The sequence below is a fragment of the Sinocyclocheilus grahami genome, unplaced genomic scaffold (assembly GCF_001515645.1).
Source record: "Sinocyclocheilus grahami isolate Dianchi unplaced genomic scaffold, SAMN03320097.WGS_v1.1 scaffold405.1, whole genome shotgun sequence".
NCBI lineage: Eukaryota > Metazoa > Chordata > Actinopteri > Cypriniformes > Cyprinidae > Sinocyclocheilus > Sinocyclocheilus grahami.
Window position 1 is genome coordinate 1224815 of NW_015505584.1, and position 22252 is coordinate 1247066.

At 37.4% G+C, this 22252-nt stretch overlaps 2 protein-coding genes across 5 annotated transcripts in view; both read right to left on the reverse strand.

Moving 5' to 3' along the window:
* The window catches only part of LOC107550688 (TNF receptor-associated factor 5-like), a 13653-nt gene extending 4743 nt beyond the window's left edge, over positions 1-8910 (reverse strand). Inside the window, exons 1-10 of one of the 3 annotated variants that reach the window (XM_016232034.1) lie at positions 8772-8910; positions 6917-7133; positions 6720-6777; positions 6516-6617; positions 6260-6424; positions 6107-6184; positions 5254-5328; positions 5038-5130; positions 4760-4879; positions 997-1165 (exon numbers count right to left, since the gene is read on the reverse strand). In XM_016232034.1, coding sequence (XP_016087520.1) covers positions 997-1165; positions 4760-4879; positions 5038-5130; positions 5254-5328; positions 6107-6184; positions 6260-6424; positions 6516-6617; positions 6720-6777; positions 6917-7128 — 1072 coding nt within the window. In that variant the 5' untranslated portion in view covers positions 7129-7133; positions 8772-8910. Of the gene's footprint in view, positions 1-996; positions 1166-4759; positions 4880-5037; positions 5131-5253; positions 5329-6106; positions 6185-6259; positions 6425-6515; positions 6618-6719; positions 6778-6916; positions 7160-8771 lie in introns of all 3 variants that reach the window. The other 2 variants (XM_016232033.1, XM_016232032.1) reach the window with 2 other exon arrangements.
* A 680-nt stretch (positions 8911-9590) lies between these two features.
* On the reverse strand, positions 9591-22228 carry LOC107550689 (REST corepressor 3-like). Of its 2 annotated transcripts, XM_016232036.1 has the most exons (12): positions 21099-21599; positions 20942-20998; positions 20060-20137; positions 19917-19969; positions 19675-19836; positions 17541-17665; positions 17329-17407; positions 16974-17192; positions 13970-14047; positions 13817-13874; positions 13495-13730; positions 9594-11291 (listed from the first exon to the last, which is right to left on the reverse strand). In XM_016232036.1, the coding sequence occupies exons 1-12, from the start codon at positions 21220-21222 to the stop codon at positions 10998-11000; spliced, it is 1563 nt and encodes a 520-aa protein (XP_016087522.1). In that variant the 5' UTR covers positions 21223-21599; the 3' UTR covers positions 9594-10997. The 2 variants fall into 2 exon arrangements, with proteins under 2 accessions (XP_016087523.1, XP_016087522.1); XM_016232037.1 differs by lacking the exons at positions 20942-20998; positions 21099-21599 and adding an exon at positions 22162-22228 and having other exon boundaries at positions 9591-11291.
* Positions 22229-22252: the final 24 nt, after the last annotated feature.

The window sequence follows — 22252 nt, forward strand, 5'->3', positions numbered from 1 at the left end:
ATTTATCATGGATTCCCTGCATTTATGGCCAGCAAAGCAACACGTTGTAAAATTCTAATAGTGTTTTCATTTTTCGAATAGGGCTGGGTGATGTAATACAATTTAATGTTTCATATCATTTGGTATCGATAATTATTGAAAATTGTTTATACTCTTTCTTAAACAAAGAGCAGTATAAAAAGGTTTAAATTTAACCACTGTATTTTTAATTTACCAAATTTATTAAGACAAACACCAACTTATTTAGTTTTAACAGTCAAACACAAAATACAATTGAAACAAATATCTATTTATATTTTATATGCAGATTAAACAAGTGTAAAGGAAACATTTGTCCTGTCTTCTGAGGCCACAGGAGGGCGCAATGAGTAAAATAATGCACCTCATTAAACTGTTTATTCAATGTAATGAAATAATGGCTGTCTATAAAAAAGTGCATACCGTCTAAACTAATATTTATAAATCAAATATGACTTTGTAAATTGCACAAACAATATGAACAAAACAGCATCATATATTTATGCATAGCTTAATACAAATGGCCAAAGCGCCGATCACACAATTGCATTTAAAAACATATGAGACACAGTGGAATGGAATAAAAAAAATGTCTATCGTTATCGATGATGGTGTATCGTCGATAATTATCAATACTGTTTTATCGCCCAGGCCTATTTTCGAATAATAATTACAGATCAAATATTAGAATATTTGACTATTTGTGCACACCCCTAGAGGAAACACACTGGAGAACATGCAAACTCCACACAGTAAGGCTTCTCAGCTCAGCCATGACTCGAACCAGGGACTTCCATGTGCCACAGTGAAGGTCATGCATCCTGTACCTCACCAGTATCTAAAACTGAGCTTGTGTAGCCAAACACATTTGCATTCTCATGTGTAGAAGAATGAGTTTTGAGTTTCACCCATCTTGTCCAGTAGGTTACTTTAAGTAAACTATGTCAGCATTCATGTGTCCAATCAAACTTGACTTACCAAGGTGTTCCCTGAGGCTTTCAGTGACGGCCACCTGCTGTCTGAGGGAGTCCAGCGATGCCCGAAGGCTCGGGAGCTCTTCGCTCAGTTCAGAGCCCAGAACGCCCCGCAGATCCCTCAGTTCACGCTGAATGCTGCAGATCCGCACTCGCTGCTCCTCCACAGACCTCTGCCACACAAACACAGAGCATACAGCAAGATCTGACAGTTACCTAACAAGAACTATGTGCCCATCCATGCATTTGGCAAATAAATAAATAAAATCTGAAATAAAACCATTTGCGCACAATTGAGGCAGATAATTTTGTATCCAATAAGAAGTCAAGCACACAAACTATTATAAAAACACATTTACAGAGTAAATTCCTCATTGTGCAACAAAAACCTCATGTGACACTGCCTGAACAGATCATATGATTGGATAACTGGACTAACTAGTGGACAGATCTCTTTGCACATCATCTTAAATTGTGTTTTAGTCATTCTGAAATGCCTGAGCCAAAGTCTGTCATCAAAATGATTTGGTATGATTACCTGGCAGAATTGTCTCACACGATTGTTGTCCCAAATATCAGGAACAGCATTTGTTTTTCGCAAGTAATTTATTATATAGGAAAAAAAGAAGTTCAGTGGCTTCCTCGGTTGCAGCAACTTCCATTTCTATTACTGATCATTTGCGCCGGTTTCCTCAGGAAACTGAACACGTGAGATGGAATCAGTGTTGGGTGTAACGCATCACTGTAATTAAATTACTTATCCACTGAAAAAGTAAAGTAAGGGATTACTGTTCATTTTTAGGTAATTTAATTACAGTTACTTAAAAAGTAGTTGCGTTACATACTGTAAATAATTTCAACAGTTCTAAAATCAATATTGAATTTGAAATCTAAATTTACAGTCTAAAGATAAAATTGAATGCAGCGTCTTTAACCCTCTGTGCGCCGGCGCATTCACTCTGTAATTAAATTACTTATCCACTGAAAAAGTAAAGTAAGGGATTACTGTTCATTTTTAGGTAATTTAATTACAGTTACTTAAAAAGTAGTTGCGTTACATACTGTAAATAATTTCAACAGTTCTAAAATCAATATTGAATTTGAAATCTAAATTTACAGTCTAAAGATAAAATTGAATGCAGCGTCTTTAACCCTCTGTGCGCCGGCGCATTCACTTTCAGTTTTTCCTGATTCACAGAGAAACCTTAAATACTCAGATAAGACTAAAATCAATCGAATCTAAAAAAGGGCCTACTTTTATTTGTGTACACTGACAATAACATCACAACATTGTGCTTTTGTAAAATAAACTAAACAAACAGGGTGCGCTTTCTGCCGTCTAGGTCTCCGTGATCAACTTTCTACGCATCACAAACTCAGTGAATACTTGACACAGAGACATGAGAAATATGTCTATAGAAAGCTTGAAGCGTCTTCTTTTAAATTAACGAATTCAAATCGAAAACAAATATTATCTGATTAAGTAATCCGTATGAAACGAAAGCGAGGTACAGTCTTTCCCGTATCTGAGCTCATTATATGCAGTCCCATGCGCGCAAACGCCCTCACCTAGATACAAAAAATTGATAAAAAAAAAAAATCAAGATTCATCTAATTTTCATCGTTTTTGAAAGAAGACCTGCTATAGCCGCGTTTCCACTGCAGGAACTTTCCCCAGGAACTAGGGACTTTGGACCGGTACTCGGTGTGTTTCCACCGCATGAACCAGGATCTAAATAAAGTTTCAGGTAAAAAAATTGCCCCTCAAAGGTCCCTGGTAGTACTTTTTCAAAGGTCCGGAACTTTTGGGGGCGGGACTTGAGCACTGAACATGCTGATTGGTTGAGTTCACGCAGCATTGCATTTCAACCACCATTTGGATATGTTTTTTTCAATATTACTGTTATTGTGTCATGAAATGTAGTTTTAAAAGTATTTCAGGCGAGAATGTAGTTGTTTAAAACTCAAATCTGTGGTTTATTTATAAAAACAACGCTTATTTAAAAATGTGCTTCGCCAATTTCGGAGACGTGAGCTCCACGCGATCAGCCGGCACTCAGTGCTCATGTTTCCCGACGAGAGCAGCCTTAACTCGGCTAGTCCTTCTGACATGTGCCGCTGGCTCTGATGTCTCTGTAGTGGATAAACATAAGATATAATTAGTTTTGGGTAAATCTTAACAGGTAATCTTTGGTCTTTATTCTATTAATCTATTAATATGTTAAAATTAAAATGAAAACAGGCAATGTTTGATATAATATTTCGATTCATTGTAATGTAGGCCATGTACGTTCCCTGAACATTTCTGCGGCAATTATTATGTTTAAATGAAAATGAAAAGGGGCAGTGGTGTTTGATATATTTCGTCTTATTGTAAATACAGTGAGGAAAATCGTCTCACTATGTGGGAAGATTTGCATAACGCCGCCCAAATGTTCACGCAAAGAAAGTAGGCGTAACTTTTATTCTGTAGTATTGTTGCTGCCGCCATGTCGTGAAAACACTGTGTGTTTCGTTGTGAAAGCGAAACTACTTTGTTTGGTCTACCAAAAGAGGACGATATCCGCTTCGTCATGCCTGGAGCTGATCTGTGCTGGTCGCTGGGGAAATACTACAACTTCGCGCTGTGGATCGCCGGATCGGCTTTCACCATGGACGAAGCGGAGTCCAGCCCGGGGTCATCACATGTGGTTGCCGCAGGCATCACAATATGGTAAGGGACGTAACATTTCTGTCACACGCTTGAGGAATTCAGCCAATCACAACGCACTGGATAGCTGGCCAATCAGAGCACACCTCGCTTTTCAGACCGATGAGCTTTGTAAAAATCAACGTGTTTCAGAAAGGCGGGGCATAGAGGAGAAACAATAATGTACAGTATGTGGAAAATAATGTGTTTTTTGAACCTTAAACCGCATAAACACATTTCATTACACCAAATACACAAAATAATGTTCTTTTTAGCAGCATCATATGACCCCTTTAAGCTTTTTTGTTATTCAGATATTTTGCAGAGTATGTCTATTTGTTAACCAAAGAAGGTTACATTTTTTATAAAGTATTACAGTTGTTTTAAAGCTAAAAGGCTAAACTATTCTATGTTTGACTCAAATTGAAAGAATAAAGAGTTTAATTTCTATTGCCTATGCTTTAAGAGGTTTATAGGGATTTTAAGATGTAGCCTAATTAGCGATTTGAATAATTAAGTTACTTATTGAGTAATTAAATTACTTTTCAGACAGAGTAATTAGTAAAGTAATTTAAATACAATATTGATGATGTAATTAGTAATAGTAATTAATTACTTTTTGAAAGTAACTTACCCAACACTGGACGGAATCAGTGATATATGTGATTCAATTTTTTCATAAAAGTTAAATGCGCAACTTTGGATAGAAACAGAGCTAATGACACATACACCAAAACAGCTTTCTACACAGCTTTGTACAGTAGGTGAATTTAAATATTCAAGCTAGTCAAGCTATTAAAACTTTTAATCACGGCGTCACTACGACCACATAAATACTGGCAATAATGAATGAATGTACACTGATTGGTGATTATATGATATATCAATTATATTTACACTTTAGTGAAAATTAGTGTTGCTATATGTTCAAAAACAAGTCAACGGTTCCTTTAACTTGGTATTATGAGGGTTTATGAAAAATATAGAAGATATATAAAAAATATAGACATTGTTTCTAAAATTACAGGGCAATTAGCTGTGTTTTTATACTGACTAGTCTGACAAAGGGTTTCCTTACCTGTAAGGTAGTAAGTGTGCTGTCACACAAGGTGATGTCCCGGTCCAGATTGCTGACCACAAAACTTTTGTCCTTCAGCGCCCCCTGCTGGACTAACATATCCTGCTGCAGCTGCTCCACCTACCATTTGTGTGTTACATAGAGCATTTTTATTTAGGCAAATCTATCCAGCATCCGAGAACACAGCAATCCCTTTTGTTATAACTTTTATGTACTTGGAAATAGTGTTTTATGAGCCAGAATTTCTTTTTGTGTTTTACAAAGAGCCAGTTTCATACCTGTGTCTCAAGTTTGGTGTTACTTTCTAGAACCAGCCGAACATGGGAACTGAACTCTGTGTTTTCATGAACTTGCACTTTCCCTCTTTTATCCTGGAGGAAAGACAGAGTTCAAAGGCTGAGATCTGCAAGTGCATTACAGCTCCAGGCAAACGGAAACATTCACTGAACTGCCACTTTCACTTGGTTCTGTGTTAAATTATACTGTTTTCTTACTCTGAATGTGCAGCCATAGTTTTTATAAATGCAGTCAGTCTCCACTTCAAGACACTCGTCAGCATGAGCTTGCAGCTGCAATGAGGATCAACAAGCAGCCATGAGCAAATTAAAATATCTGTAGCTGTTCATGGAGCGGTTTAAGGAGCCATGTTGATGGAAAAATATGAGATGGGAGGAAAAATTATCTTTTAATGCTGGCAAAACTTTTGCCTTACCCCGTGAACTGTTAATTAGCTCAGAAATCTTTCACGTTCTTTCCAAACTTTGACAATGCAAAACTGGTGAAGGACATAATATGAGGTGGGAGGAGAAACTAGATTTTAGTGCTTCTGCAAGTTTCTTGGAGGAATGCAATTGTTTTGCAAGCAAACGCATTGAAATATAACTTTTCCATCAGCAGGTAGGGTTTCCCACAGCTTTTAAACTTTAAAATTTCCCATTCGCTTGCACAGCTTTGCGTTCTCTCTCAAAACTGTTGTGCTTTACCTGTAAAAAGGGACATTGTGATGATTAAAAATCAGATGGGAGGAAAAATATTTCAATGCTTTGAGTTCTCGTCTCTCTTTGCACTTCCCCGAGAAATGTTGGGTTTGCTCACAAAACTTTTGTAATGGAAATAATATGAGGTGGGAAGATAAATTAGGCCTATATTTTGCTTTTGCAAGAGAATGCAAAGTTTCATAGGGGAACCGAACGTGATACTTAAACGCATTAAAATATTATTTGCTGTGGCATATTTTTTCCATCATTGTGTCTCCTTAGGTGCTCCATATTAATCTGAAGAAGCAGGACAATGTTCATTAGAACAGAACTTTCTTAAAGTGGAGTGAAGTATCTGACTGTGCCAGACCTTGTGTCTTCTGATCATCTGAGGACACTTGTTGGGACATGGGTCTTGGATTTCAGGGCATGAGGTCTTCTGATGGGCCTGTCGTAGTGTAGAGGCAAGATTAGGAACAAACACAGCTCAGATGACTCTGCTGAGGCAGGGAAGCGCTCTGACCTGCAGGTGAGATGCGAGGAACGGCTGTCTGCAGTGGTGGCAGGACTCCAGCCGGAAGGAGCAGACCTTCCTCTGATGGTCCAGCAGGTTTTTGCGTAACACAGTGTCGTTGCACCCAGAGTTGGAACATCTAAGCCGCTCATACTGGCAAGCTTTCAGATGACCCTGAGAAAGAGAGGTCGTACTGTGAACACTCAGCTCTGAATGATGGAAACAGATGCTTTTTTAATCATTAATGACATGTTTGGCCCTTTACCTGAAGGTTGCATAAAGTAACCCTCTGTGCGCAGTCTGGTGCGTTGGTACAGTAGACCTCTAAGTTTAGCAGTTCTCTTTTACAGCAGTTGTCTTGAAAAATCTGCAAGCATTGGAATTGCTATTCAGTAGAATATAATGGCAAATAAAGCTACACTTCCGATAAGTGCACACAAATATGTATTTAAAATGATAATATTCTCACCTCTTCTGATTTTATAGGGATGCTGTCTAAAGGACATTTCGAACTTCCTCCATTTTCACTAAAAAGAGGAAGGTTTACACATTGCCAAGTAATTTTAGATATATTTGCATGCAATGCACTTTCAGCAGAAAATTGTGTTCATCTTTTCTGATATAAAACAAATTGTTTAATTTATTTAACCAATGAATAGTCCTTACATGTACGCCCTCACGCACCGAGCGCAGAAGATGTGCCCGCAGCCCGTCTGGTGAGGGTTCAGGACCATCCCGCCGCAGGACGGGCAAACGAACTGCTGCTCTAAGCGCAACACGAAGCGCAGCGTGCGATTGGTCAGAATGGCTTCCAGCTCCCATGACCTCATGAGCTCGGAGTCCTGTCGGGACACGCACTCGTTCTCCTCTGCGGCCATGAAGTCTGACACAGAATCTGACATGAGAAAACTGCATCATTTTTATTTATTTTTTTAGCATTTTAACAAGTTGATCTATCAAAATCCTCCAATAACACCTGGAACAAATATTACAAAGAAGCAATAAGGGTTAAATTAAGCATTTATATCATTCTTGTGCTCCAAGTTCAATATATTTTAATACTCGCATTCACAATTTCACATTTTTCTGGCTATTACAAGTTAGGATAGAAATAACCTGGTACTAGGGATGTAACGATTCACTCAACTCACGATTCGATTCACGATTTTATTTTTTACAAAATGAGATTTAAGACAAATTATAAATTAAATGTGTCCTTTTATTATTGCTTGGACAAAATGCTGCACATTTCTTTGTGAAATTGAAATATAACACTATAATAATATACTAATATAGCACTTGCATATTATTGCTCTTTTGTTGGTTTTGATTGCTTCTATTGTCCTCATTTGTAAGTGCTTTGGATAAAAGCGTCTGCTAAATAACAACATTTAAATATAATGTAAATAACAAAACTAAATCTTAAATTTTAAAACAAGCCCCAAATCAAATAAATAATACAAATAAAAGAAATATCTTCATATAAACAAACTAAGGCTTTGTCTGTGCGCTTTCTATTTAAAATTAGAGATTAAAATTAATCATGATCCAAACAAAGATGCTGCACACATGCAACATGAGCAGTTTTTAATCTAAACTGGATTGTATAATTTCGAAATTTGAAGCAAAAACAGAATGGTTTGACTTCAGTGTTGTGAAACTATACATAAAAAATATCTGCATGAAACCGAAACAGCAGACGAGCTGAACGAGACGCAGATTCACTCTCTGCCAGCAGGTGGCGCTTAAAGCGTTTCCTTGGATTCTGCTGCACTTATGAACTTTAATATGCATTATACAGAGGCAAGAGGAAAACATTTTCCATGATTAATTGTTCACTTAAAAAATCATGGTAGCAGGGTTGACATTTAATATCGACAAAACTTATAAACGCCACAAAACATGGAATCAAGTGATAATAAGGAGACTTTTTTATATATATATCATCGCATAGTTCACATCTTCAAAAAGTATTATAGTAAGAGAATATGCGTATATTAAGCTGCAGACACGTCTTCAGTTGATGAGGATGTTAGAGCACGCTCATGCACACTGTTCCTGTCCACAAAACATGGAATCAAGTGATAATAAGGAGACTTTTTTATATATATATCATCGCATAGTTCACATCTTCAAAAAGTATTATAGTAAGAGAATATGCGTATATTAAGCTGCAGACACGTCTTCAGTTGATGAGGATGTTAGAGCACGCTCATGCACACTGTTCCTGTGAGAGAGAGAGAGAGAGAGAGAGAGAGAGAGAGAGAGAGAAAGCAAACACATGGGGAATCCCCAGTGCAAGAGCATGACACTATCAATCTAAACTCAACTCAAGCACTTCACTATCACATGCCTTTATAAAAGTGCGTGCATTCACCACCCGAGCCCAGGTTATCGTCAAAACACTCGGCTACTCAATTAACCATGTATTCCACATTTACACATTTACTTTCGCTTTAAACTATCAGCAGTACAGTCATATAATCCCAGTATTTATTTTAAAATGCATGGGGCTACATACCTGAGGGTTGATGGTTTTAACAGCTCATTGGGACTAATGTGGTTGAGCGTTCAGGTGATATAATCCTAAACCTAGCACTTGACAGCTGCTCGGCTCAGCGCGCAGCACAGACGCACTTAGTACATCACGCTCATTTCGGGCGCGCTGCCACGCGATTAAAGTGAAGGGAAAACGGAACGACCAATCCTAGCACGGCGAAGGCGTGGCTCATGAATATTAATTAGGGAGCGTCACAGGACAGTTCCACGCAACGTCAGCGTGAGCTAATGGAAGCGCACTGCAGGAAGTTAAGCGAAACTAAATCAAATATTCCAGAAATAGAATACACTTCAGAGGCTGAGACACACATTAGTGCTTCTCTAAGCTAAAATAGGAAAGAGCACGTTAAGCAAACACTCGTGTACAAACGCTAGATGAAATGAAAATGAAATTAAGAGTCTGTGTTCAAACGGGTTTTAATATTCGAGCACATGACACTTCACATAAGAACATGCTTCAGGCGCACATTTAGAGACTTCATTATTTTACATGTTAATGCCACCACACTCGGAGCTGCCTACAACCTGCTCTTCAAATATCTAAACAAGGTTGTATATATATATATATATATATAAAAAAAAATCTTACCCATAAAATTAAAAATAAGAAAACTTGCTTAATATCGTCAAAAAATTGTTTTGTACTGTTTGAGACATTAAGCAATTTTCAATATGCAGCCAAACTGCATACAGTAGAAACGGCACTTTTTCTGATGAAAATCATACCAGTACAATAATAATAATAATTTAATAAGTGCCAGGAGCACAGCTATACATGTATGAAAAAATCTAGTTAAGACTTCAAAAAACTTCCAAGGAACTACCCAGAAAATAAGACAAATTATGAATGATGAAAATCATACAGCAGTGAAGTGTTTGCACGGTGACTGTTTGAATGCACAAGAATATTCCAGTATTAATCAGTCTTATTCTGATTATGCAATGCTATCCTAACCAGATTAACATCTCGGTTTATAGAAATCTGAATAAGGCCGTGTACGTCTGTAGTAATCAGCATTTTGAGTCACGTAAACACCGTAACTGATTATCTGCACATCCAAACAAAGGTAATGCTGGATTATACAGCTGTGAGATGCCAACTCTATTAAACATAAAATTATTCTTGGAGCAAAACAACTTTTTAAATTAACATTCTACAAAGAAGAAATATCTTTAAATCGCGTCTCATGACAAATTTATGCTCTTGTGTAATATTAAGAACATCAATGTAAACTTAAATTGCTTAAACAAATGGCAAGAGGGGATCCCCATTATTTCCAGGAGAATAAAGGGGAAAGAACGTAGATTAGTTTATTCTGATAATGCTCATTACATGCACACAGTGATATTCAGAGCTGTGGATTATGTAAACCTCTTTTCAGAATAAAGGTTTAACCAGAATATAGACCTTTAACTGGAAAATGATGTGCACGTAACCATGATCTGATCAACTGATCTCCAATCCACAGCTCAGGATCCAGGCTACATGCTAAACTCTGATGAACAAACAGCACAGCACTAGTGAAGCAGCTCAGGTCAACAGCTTAGTGTCTGGTTGGAAATGAGTATCATGCACACATTTCTGCAAGTTAAACAGGTTTATAAACAAACCCAATTAAATCTGAATTAACAAAAATGATAAAATGGGGTTGAAAATAAGTGTTTTAATCTCAAAAGGGACTGAAGTAGTTTTTGGTATCAATGTCCAGCAAAAAAAAAAAGAAAAAAAAAGTATGACAGTAATAAGCTTTTCATTAGCAATCAAGTATGAGATTATATTTTCTTGTTAAGAGCACTTTGATGGCAAGAGAATTCCGACAGGTGATTTTCTGTCAGTCTGTAGCACCTAATATAAAAATACGAAACTCGTAAAAATGGCACGACACAGTAATCAACCACAAACACAGATGAACAACAGAACGACGAGCGAACCCCATTTACAGAGGTCTGCCCTTACATAATAGATACTAACAAACAACACGAAAAAGCGCTGACTGAGCACAATATTTTAAAGACAATGTTACCACATGATTACAAAATCTAGAATTAAAAAAAATAATAAGTTAAAATAAATAGAAAATTACGCAACTAATATATACAGTTTAAAACAAATACATTTTTTCCTAGTATTCACAATGAGAACTGCTGACTAATTACTTCATCTGCACAGTCAGAAATACGAATCACATCAGTGTAGAGAGTCGTGCTGGATGCCCAGCAGAGCGGGCGCGGCTGAAGCCGTGGGGCGGGGGTTGAGGCCCGGAGGGGGGGGGTTGGAGGGCCGGATGAGCGGCGGAGGCTGGTTCAGGGCAGGACGGGGCTGAAGGAAGCGAGCTTGCTGCTGCAGAGGCGGAGGCTGGCGGTGTAGCGCTGGAGTGGCAGGAAGATATGGGCGCAGAAGAGGTGGAGGCTGGTTGAGAGAGCTGGAGCTGCTGGCTGCTGTGGCTCCAGGAGACGGACCCGAGGCTGGGGTCACCTGACCCTGATCGGGAGAGAAAGGTGAAAATTAGGGTGCTTTCACACCTGTAGATCGATTGCTTTGTTCCGAAACGGGGATTAAAATTATTACAATGTTGCGTTTTATTCTTGGTGCGGTTCGCTTTCACACGGCAACGTTTCTAAACGGACCACATTTGTTAATACAAGTCACACAAGTAAACTGTGGTCTCATTGGTCGAAGTTCCACGGTTTATTTTCAACTGATATTTATATCATTGTATGCAAGTAGTCTGCTATACTGTTAAAAAGATCTCATCGATTTACAACACAAGCTATCAGAATTTCATATTACTTTTTGACGATATCAGGGCTCTACGCTTACTTTTCTTTTTAGGAGCACATTCAAAATTTTAGGAGCACCTTCTAATCAATAATCCAAAATTATATCAAAAAGTAGTCTTCCCATTACGAGGTGATATTTGACTCCTCTAACGTTATTAAAAGTATATAATCTTGTCAAATTCTTAAAAAAAAAAAAAGATATTTTATAAGCTTTTTAAATTTTAATTAAAACGACAGAATAAGAACAAGTAGAATACGAAATATAAGTTACCAATCAAATGAAATCAGTATTAACAAAATTAATTTGTAGAGGTGGCACAAAAGAACACAAAAGTGGCTTGGTGTACTTTCAGACATTTAATGAGGCTCAGAAGTGGAATGAGTGCAATCAAATCCATAAATTCATGATGAGATTAATGTTTTAAATATACAATTTTGAATATAGAAATATTAAATGATTTAAATAACTGAAAAGCGTTACATTTCCGACGAGTGCTTGCGGTGTTCGGCCAATCACAATGCACTGGGTCAGCTGGCCAATCAGAGCAGACTGCGCTTGTCGGGGGGCATAGAGGACCTACAATAATGTACAGTATTTGAAAAATAATGTGTTTTTTGAACATTAAAGCATGTCAACATATTCTGTTACACCAAATACACAAAATAATGATCTTTAAAAAAAGCATCATATGACCTTTAAAAATTAAACAAACTGCCAGCAAATCACTGAATCATTCATTCAATTGATTCGTTCGAACAGCTGATTCATTCAGGAATGAAGCAAGTCTTTATGAATGAGTAATTGAGTAATCATGAATCACTGACTCACCATTCATTCATAAACGAAACACCGCTGTGTTTGAATGGAGATGCGCAGCGGCTGAGCTGTGGCTTTGTTTTAAACTATTTTCCACGACGAAATAGAGCAAAATCAGACAATAGTGTTATAGTCCGACAATGTAAGTCACACTCATCTTAGTTCATCGCATCACATTTATAATCAACAAAGCTCTCTACACTGTGCAATAAATCTCTTATTTACACCCTGTCTACACTTTGCTTATGAAAGGATTCGTGAGATATGTCTGTGATACATTACTCAACGCTGCAAAAACACGTAGAAACCGTTGAAGCTCCCGAGCGCAATCACAAGTATGATGATGATCGGGTCAGTCAGTCAAACATTTTTCAGTTGCACGCAGTAGTTTTCAGTCGCAAATGGTCGCACTGTAGAGCCCTGGATATAAACATCAAAGTGCATATTTTGGATCGGTTTGGACCTCTAAATAAAACAAAGGTTTCTTTCTCTGTATTCTCAGCATATTTATATGAGCTATAAAAGCCTGACATATCAAATATGATACTCATAAAACTATGCAGACTTTTTTTTTTTTTTTTGTCTAAAGGTTCAATAATGTTCCATTTAGAAAAACTAAATAAAATAGAGTCAGATTTTTCTGACTATGATTTCACAGGATCATGAGATATGTCTGTGATACATTACTCAACGCAGCAAAAACACGTAGAAACCTTTGAAGCTCCCCTCAGCAATCACAAATATGATGAAGATCTGGTCAGTCACACTGGCTCCTAAATATTTTTTCATAGTCGCACGCAGTAGTTTTCAGTCGCAAATGGTCGCACTGTAGAGCCCTGGATATAAACATCAAAGTGCATATTTTGGATCGGTTTGGACCTCTAAATAAAACAAAGGTTTCTTTCTCTGTATTCTCAGCATATTTATATGAGCTATAAAAGCCTGACATATCAAATATGATACTCATAAAACTATGCAGACTTTTTTTTTTTTTTTTGTCTAAAGGTTCAATAATGTTCCATTTAGAAAAACTAAATAAAATAGAGTCAGATTTTTCTGACTATGATTTCACAGGATCAAGCCATACCTCTTCCTCTTCCTCATCTGTGCTCTTTCCTGAGGAGCTGTTGCTGTTCTTCCCATCCTCAGCAGAGCTGGCACCGTCTCCGCTGGGAGCTCCCTGCTCCGCCTCCCATTCCTGAAGCACCTCGTCCAAATTAAAGCGCCGCCGATAGTTCACAAAGAAATTCTTCACCTGTCCCAGCGTTTTATTCCCGATCACATCAGCAATAGCCTGGAAGTCCTTCCCGTATTTCCGTACCCCTGGTTAAATGAGGTAAAACATGTTGTGAATTAAATTTAGTATAAGAACAGAGTTGCAGAAGTCATAACATTAACCGTTTGCTTGCCTTGTACTGCCAAAAGCTGCTCATCTGTTGTCCAGCGGGCATTAATTTTTTGGGTGCACTGGAACAAAAACGTAACAGTTGTGAGAATGATGGTAATATACAAACAAACACTAACGCCTCAGATTATAATGCACATGAGCACAAGTGAGTCACCTCAGGCAGTCTGAGTTCATCAATTCCATCTTCAATCTTCTGCTTAAGTCCACTGTTTAACTGCTTGGCATTCTGAACCTAAAGAATATATTATTTATTAAGTGAAACGCTTTAAAATTAGTTGATTTCTGTACTGTCTAGATTATGCATAAAGCATATAATGGTTTACTTCCAAACAGTATTCAGAGGTTGCTCGAATTGAGAAAGTCAATATAAATGAAGGGGAATGTATACGTTTAAAAAAAAATAAGGGCAAGGACAAATATAAAAAAAAAAAGAGATGTGTATCTGTCAAAGGAGCAAAGCTATGGAATAAGTGTGAGAAGAAATTAAAAATGTGTAGTTCAAGTTGTAAACTCAAGAAAATGTTTTAAGACATGGTGGTTAATGGGTATACAACGGAAAACTAATAGATCAAGTTTAATTATTGAATCAATATTTGATAAGTGTTTTTTGTTATGTATGTGGGTCAAAGACGAAAAAGGGTTTGAGCATAAAAACAATAAGTGTAATACTGCTTTAAACTGTTGTTGTTTTTCCCAAAAGAAATTAAAAGGTTTCGGTTTAATTTAATTGCAATTTTGTTTTTCGGAGCAAAAAATAAATATCATACATTTTCCCCTGATTTGCAGAAGACACCCACTAAAATGTCATTCAGTGTAACAATCTTGTCAGGCACATTTGCAACAAAAATCAATTTATGACATTAAAAAACTAATTACTTTCACCCCAGATACTAATTAGTTGTAATTTTACATTTTTAAAATTTGCCACTATCCTAGGTTTTGCCCATTTGTCAGAAATAATTTTTACTAATTTAAAACAATCAAATTTAATATGTTCCCTTATTCATTTACAGTGGGTACGGAAAGTATTCAGACCCCCTTAAATTTTTCACTCTTTGTTATATTGCAGCCATTTGCTAAAATCATTTAAGTAATTTTTTTTTCCTCATTAATGTACACACAGCACCCCATATTGACAGAAAAACACAGAATTGTTGAAATTTTTGCAGATTTATTAAAAAAGAAAAACTGAAATATCACATGGTCCTAAGTATTCAGACCCTTTGCTCAGTATTTAGTAGAAGCACCATTTTGATCTAATACAGCCATGAGTCTTTTTGGGAAAGATGCAACAAGTTTTTCACACCTGGATTTGGGGATCCTCTGGCATTCCTCCTTGCAGATCCTCTCCAGTTCTGTCAGGTTGGATGGTAAACGTTGGTGGACAGCCATTTTTAGGTCTCTCCAGAAATGCTCAATTGGGTTTAAGTCAGGGCTCTGGCTGGGCCATTCAAGAACAGTCACAGAGTTGTTGTGAAGCCACTCCTTCGTTATTTTAGCTGTGTGCTTAGGGTCATTGTCTTGGTGGAAGGTAAACCTTCGGCCCAGTCTGAAGTCCTGAGCACTCTGGAGAAGGTTTTCGTCCAGGATACCCCTGTACTTGGCCGCATTCATCTTTCCCTCAATTGCAACCAGTCGTCCTGTCCCTGCAGCTGAAAAACACCCCCACAGCATGATGCTGCCACCACCATGCTTCACTGTTGGGACTGTATTGGACAGGTGATGAGCAGTGCCTGGTTTTCTCCACACATACTGCTTAGAATTAAGGCCAAAAAGTTCTATCTTGGCCTCATCCGACCAGAGAATCTTATTTCTCACCATCTTGGAGTCCTTCAGGTGTTTTTTCATGTGTCTTGCACTGAGGAGAGGCTTCCGTCGGGCCACTCTGCCATAAATCCCCGACTGGTGGAGGGCTGCAGTGATGGTTGACTTTCTACAACTTTCTCCCATCTCCCGACTGCATCTCTGGAGCTCAGCCACAGTGATCTTTGGGTTCTTCTTTACCTCTCTCACCAAGGCTCTTCTCCCCCGATAGCTCAGTTTGGCCGGACGGCCAGCTCTAGGAAGGGTTCTGGTCGTCCCAAACGTCTTCCATTTAAGGAATGGAGGCCACTGTGCTCTTGGGAACCTTAAGTGCAGCAGAATTTTTTTTTGTAACCTTGGCCAGATCTGTGCTTTGCCACAATTCTGTCTCTGAGCTCTTCAGGCAGTTCCTTTGACCTCGTGATTCTCATTTGCTCTGACATGCACTGTGAGCGGTAATGTCTTATATAGACAGGTGTGTGGCTTTGCTAATCAAGTCCAATCAGTATAATCACACACAGCTGGACTCAAATGAAGGTGTGGAACCATCTCAAGGATGATCAGAAGAAATGGACAGCACCTGAGTTAAATATATGAGTGTCACAGCAAAGGGTCTGAATACTTAGGACCATGTGATATTTCAGTTTTTCTTTTTTAATAAATCTGCAAAAATGTCAACAATTCTGTGTTTTTCTGTCAATATGGGGTGCTGTGTGATTTTAGCAAATGGCTGCAATATAACAGAGTGAAAAATTTAAGGGGGTTTGAATACTTTCCGTACCCACTGTATATATTTTAATATGCACAAGTCAGAATAAGCATGTTGTTTGAATTTTTACATAAATATTGTTACACTGAATGACAACGTAACATTATTTCAACCAAATTTTCACAATTTATTCTCCAAAAACTTATTTGAAACCTTAAAAGTAGACACTTTACTTACATTTAATGTGCTTTCTATGGACATAAAATAACTTTTGTAGATTTCTTTTGATGCGGACATCTTAATGTCTTTGACCTATATATATATATATATATAGAAGAAATGTTACTTTTTTTTTTTTTTTTTAAGAAAAGTGATGTTTAGCTAAATATGTATTAAAGGTAGGCATAATAAGCAAGGGCTTCGCCTAAACCTTTTTCTGTGAATGTGTGTATTTTGGAAATTAAATATTTGTGAGGACCGAAATTAAATTAGTTGAATTGTTAAATTGTTGTTGATAATGTCAGATAAATGTGTGAGGAGGAAAGAAAACATTAAAAATCTTCTTCACAGGCTGTGACTGGCATTCATTGTTTTCAAAATTATTTGTTGGCCATCGTTTGAATCCTCTTGGAGATTCCTGGCATACCTGTCGCTTCAGGGACACCAGCTCCATGTCGAGCTGCCGCAGGACCGAGTTAGCGGCGCTGGAGCTGCAGGAGACGGCCACCACGTCCTCCTGTGTGAGGTACATGCCTCTGGGAGGGCGGCACTTGGCCCGCTGGCTGTGGTGACGGTGCTGCAGGGTCTGGTGCTCTCTGCGTCCCAGTGCAATTTTGGAGCTCAGCGTCTGAGGCTCTGCATGACTCTGTCAGGAGGAAAAACAAATCCCTGCATTGAGACGCTGGAAAAAGATGAAATATAAACACACGGTTCACAGGAACCTGTAAACAGCTTTTACATACTTTTGATTTGAATACGCATTTATTACAAATTCTCATTACCTCCTTCTTCGGCTCTTTGGTGGGGTCATAGTCACGGTCGTGGGCCTCAACAGGGTTGGCTTCTTCCATCTCTTCCTCACTATTATGCCAAAAGCAAAAATAATAAAACAGAAACACTAAACTTGAATCAACTTGTAAGTGAGTTTACAGATTACAAAAGCAGATTACAGATTACAGCTTACAAAAGCGAAGCAAGTGAATGGATAAGTGACCTTTCATCTTGATTACTCCGGTTTGCCAGCTTTCGTGCTTGTCGGTCCATCAGACTCGTCCGGGATCTCGTTTTTTTCCACGAATAGTAGTACTTCACAAGACTGGATATGGATTTGTCCGGCAACTACAATCAATTATCAAATTCAAGAATTAATCAAGTAAAATATGAAATTGTAAATAATGATGGTTGCCCAGTTTTATGAAGTGACGTATCTGATGACTTCAATAGAGTGAATCTCACAAAGAGACTTTTATACCAAAATAAAATGGCATTATTAACAAAAAGGCACATTTTGCAGTAATAATGTTTATTTTTAAAGAAATCAAGACTACAATTATTTGATCAAAAATACAGTAAAACATTATTAAAATTTAAAGAACTGTTTACTATTTAAATCTCTGTTAAACTGTAATTTATTTCTGTGATGAACAGCTGTATTTCCAGCATCATTACTCCAGTCTTCAGCGTCACATGATCTTCAGAAATCATTCTAATATGCTGATTTGATGCTCAGTTATTAATAATGTATTGTACACTAGGGCTGCACGATTAATCGAATGCGATTGTCATGCGCATTTTGTTATTAAAGCCGGTTCTGTAATCAGCAGGAAATCATCATCACGTGCTTTCAGATGGAGCAGCATTTACTACACAGAGCTGTAGTTTACTGACAAGTCACGCAAAAAAAACAAAAAAAACAATTCTGAAATCGAAGAGATCGTTCACGATAGTGACAGCTGTTTGCATAGCTTCTCAGTGAACTACGGCTCTGTGAAGTAAATGCTGCTCCATCTGAAAGCATGTGAAAATACCACATTTAATAACATTTTTACTCCAAACTCACTTCATAACGTCAGTCGAGTGTTTGAAATAAATCCTTCTGTGAGATGATGTGGCTTCTTACACAGAATAAGGCACGCAACATATTTCATAGTATTTAAGCAGTGATAAAGGCATTGCATTATAAATATACTTTATTTTAATGAAAATTATAATAATAAGAACTCCGATAAACCGTATATTGCCGTAGTCGTGTGTTTATTAGTCACGTTGAATCAATGAAAGCAGTTGAATCTTCTGTTTATTCAGCTGCAGTGCAGTGGGTTTCTTCTGCGAGGTGTATTTGGAGTTTCAGCATGAGAGCGCCCTCTGGCCTTTGGATGGAGATTTACTGCCGATCACAGAACCGTGCTTCACTGAAAGATACGCATGTCAATCGCAGCTTCTGTCGAATCGCGATCTCGATTCCATTTCGATTTATCGTGCAGCCCTATTGTACAGTATCATGCTATATCTTATTGGTTTTGGGGCTTAAACCTGGATGCATTTTTTCATGAACAGAAAGAACAGCAAATGTTTAATGATCAAAAAACAGCATTTATTTGAAAGCAGCAGCACAACTGTTTTCAGCATTGATAATAATCAGAAATGTTTCTCGAGCAGTAAATCAGCATATTAGAATGATTTCTGAAGATCATGTGACACTGAAGACTGAAGTAATGATGCAAAAAATACAGATTTGATCACACTTTCAAATACATTTAAATAGAACAGTTGTTTAAAATCTAATGCTTCACAGTATTGCCTCACAGAAATAAACAATATTTAACAATATATAAAAACGGAAAACTGATTTACTTACATTCAAATAATATTTTATAATATTACTATTTCTACTCTATTTCTGAATAGAGTATTAAGAGAATTCTTTCATGAACATTAAAAAAAAATCTTAATTATTTAAGTTTTGTCCAGTGGTGTATATAAGTATACAAATTTAATTTGACATTGTAACAAAGATAATTATGCACATGACCTTAATGCAAAATTAAATTAGATTTTATTCCACTGGTAAGGCTTTTATACATCATGGCAGTATTTGTTGAACGGTCTTGAACGTAAATTAGCATAAAGTAAATGCAATACAAAGAAAAATTATTGTATTACAATAACAAGAACATAATGATAATCGTTTAAAAACACACAAACCTGGATGCAATATATTATATCTCACTTCTCTTCCTGGCTCGGAGATTAAATGTGACCTGGACACATTTATAATGAGATTAACCCTAGTCTTCGCTTGAAGACATGTCACTGTTAGCTCAGTAGCACTAGCAATCACGACTCACCATCTGCTGGATCCGATGGAAGCTCTTCCCATGAAAGCTGAACGCTTGTTCAAACAACACCTTGTCCTCCACCGTCCACTCATCAGGGAAGGGGGTGAAGTTTGGGAGATCAGCAAGGGACTTCTCAATGTTGTGTTTATGCCAGAAGAGCATGCCGAGAGCCTGTGGAGCACAGCGGACATACAAACGTTAGTGATCACTGACAACAAGCTATCTCTGAAGACTGTGCTCTCGTAACTCACCTGCTCAACATTATATCCATGCTTTTCTTTCGCAATTGCAATGTACTCATCCACTAAGGAGAAAAATAATACAGACACAAATAACCTGCATGATGTTGTCTAAAAAAAATTTAAATGACAAAAAAGCTGCTGCAAATACTTACATTTAGAGTCAACTATTGTGTGATATGGAGACCAAACCAACATGCCACCGTTGTCTTTATCGCTGTACTTTGTGGAGCCTACAACATTCCAATACAAAAAGTGTGTATTACATGTGTCAATAAGTTACATGAATATACTGTAATATTATTAACATATTCCTTAAAATGCGTTACAATTCAAATGTGGTACTTTAATTCTACTTTCTAAATGAAAGACCCAAGTAAAGGGACAAATATTTGTTTTCAGCACATTATAAGAGTAATCATTCCCAAACATTCTGGGAACTAAGAAACAACAAAACTACAGGCTAAATAGTCTGAAAATTGTTGTTCCAAAACTGTAAATAAGCAGTAACCTTCTATATAACGTTCAATTCGTAATCTCTGGCCTGTCAACTGCTAATGTGATAGAGTTACGACTTTAGTTTGACCAATTATTATTAGAAAGCTATTCAGTGTTTGAGGGTTAAATCCGATTCCGTTTACAATTCTGCACCATATTGCTAAATACACAAATTAAAAAGTAATTTAAAAGGCATTCTCAATTCAGTCCTGAATAGCACACAAAACTGCTATTTTATCGCCTTTATAAATGAACAAAAACCAACATTAAACTCATTTGTAATCATATGTCAAAGTTACTGGGTTTATTAGCTGATGAGTGGCTAAGCGAGAAAGCTAACAATCTCTCACAAAAAAAGCTTTTGATGAGAACGTAATCATACACTAACATTAAAAACCGATTTAAAATAATAATATTGTCCATTCGACCCCCAAATCCTTGAATGCACGTTTAAAATATTGATTACACACAATCGCGATAAGTGTACCGAGGCTACCACAGTCAGTCAGGTTCTCAAGAGGCGGAATGCTTTTCCATACCTGGATCAAACTCAGGAATATAAACTTGATAATCTGAGCCCACACGCATGCCCACATCTGAAAACAAGAAAAACGGTGTGATGTTTCGAACTTATTAAACAATTTGTATTTCATTCAAATATATACACAACCTCCGCAGGGGTGTTCGAGGCTATACCGTGCTCGTCGTCGCTGCCGCTCTCGTCCGAAAAATGTCCGTTCGAGGCGTTAGACGGGCTTTTCGTCCCATTTGAGCGGCCTTTCCCCAGATATTCCGACCCTTTGTCCATCATTCCCGGCATAATGGCGATTCGATGGATTATTTTGAGCAAAAATTAAATATGTCACCGCTACAGCATTTATTCTCTGTCCAGTGTCTCTGCGCAGCTGCGCCGCTGTGCGCTCCGGTATCCCTCCGCTGCATCGCTCTCGTGTTCCCTTAGCTTCGCCGTCTCTGTCTGCATCGCTAACACCTTGTGTGTGTTTTTATCAACTGTTCACAGTAAATGAGCAATTTTTCATAATTTATTATTTTTTTTTTAATCGATAAACTCAAGTGTCCAGATCTAGTTTTCCTCGCGGAGGGAACTGTTACGCATGTAAACAAAGGTGAAACGCGGCTCTTGTGTGCGCCACTGTTGCATCAGTTCATTTTAAGCGCGTTTTCCTTTTTCCTTTTAAAATGTCAAACTATTCATCTTTTGTGCATTACATTTATTAATAAACGGAGTAGAAAAGTTTTACATCTCGTAATGAATATCAACTATTTTTAATGATTCGCAATTTGTGCTGTTGACTATTCATAAGCGCGTCTATTTTAAATGTGTTTTAAAAACCCTAGTCTTCATGATCTGCAAGCTACACGTAATGTTTATAATAATTACAAAATGATCTATAGTTCTATCTTTGGTTTCAATCAGAAGATGACTAAATTGAGATAATCAGAGTATTATTTCACTCACTCATGAGTATTTGCTGCTCAAATCAGTGGCAGACTTTAGCTGGAAAATATGACTCTGTTATTGTCCTCTTGCATTACTGACAAACTATTTTCCTGTTTGACTCTGTAAAGCTTTGACACAACCAGTATTGTATAAAGCGCTACAAATAAAGGTGACTTGACTAGACTACTATCATGAACACGCAAAATCTCTAGTGATTTAGTACACTATAGAATCATCAAGCCAAACTGTTTTCAAAGTTTGTGGGTTAAATTAAAAGGTACACATAAAACGCACTACCTGGTTTATCTCTGAATATCATCATAATTTTTACAACTCTTCTCCTGACTGCAAGTGGAAAATATTGCTGATTGATAAGGCATGGTGTGGC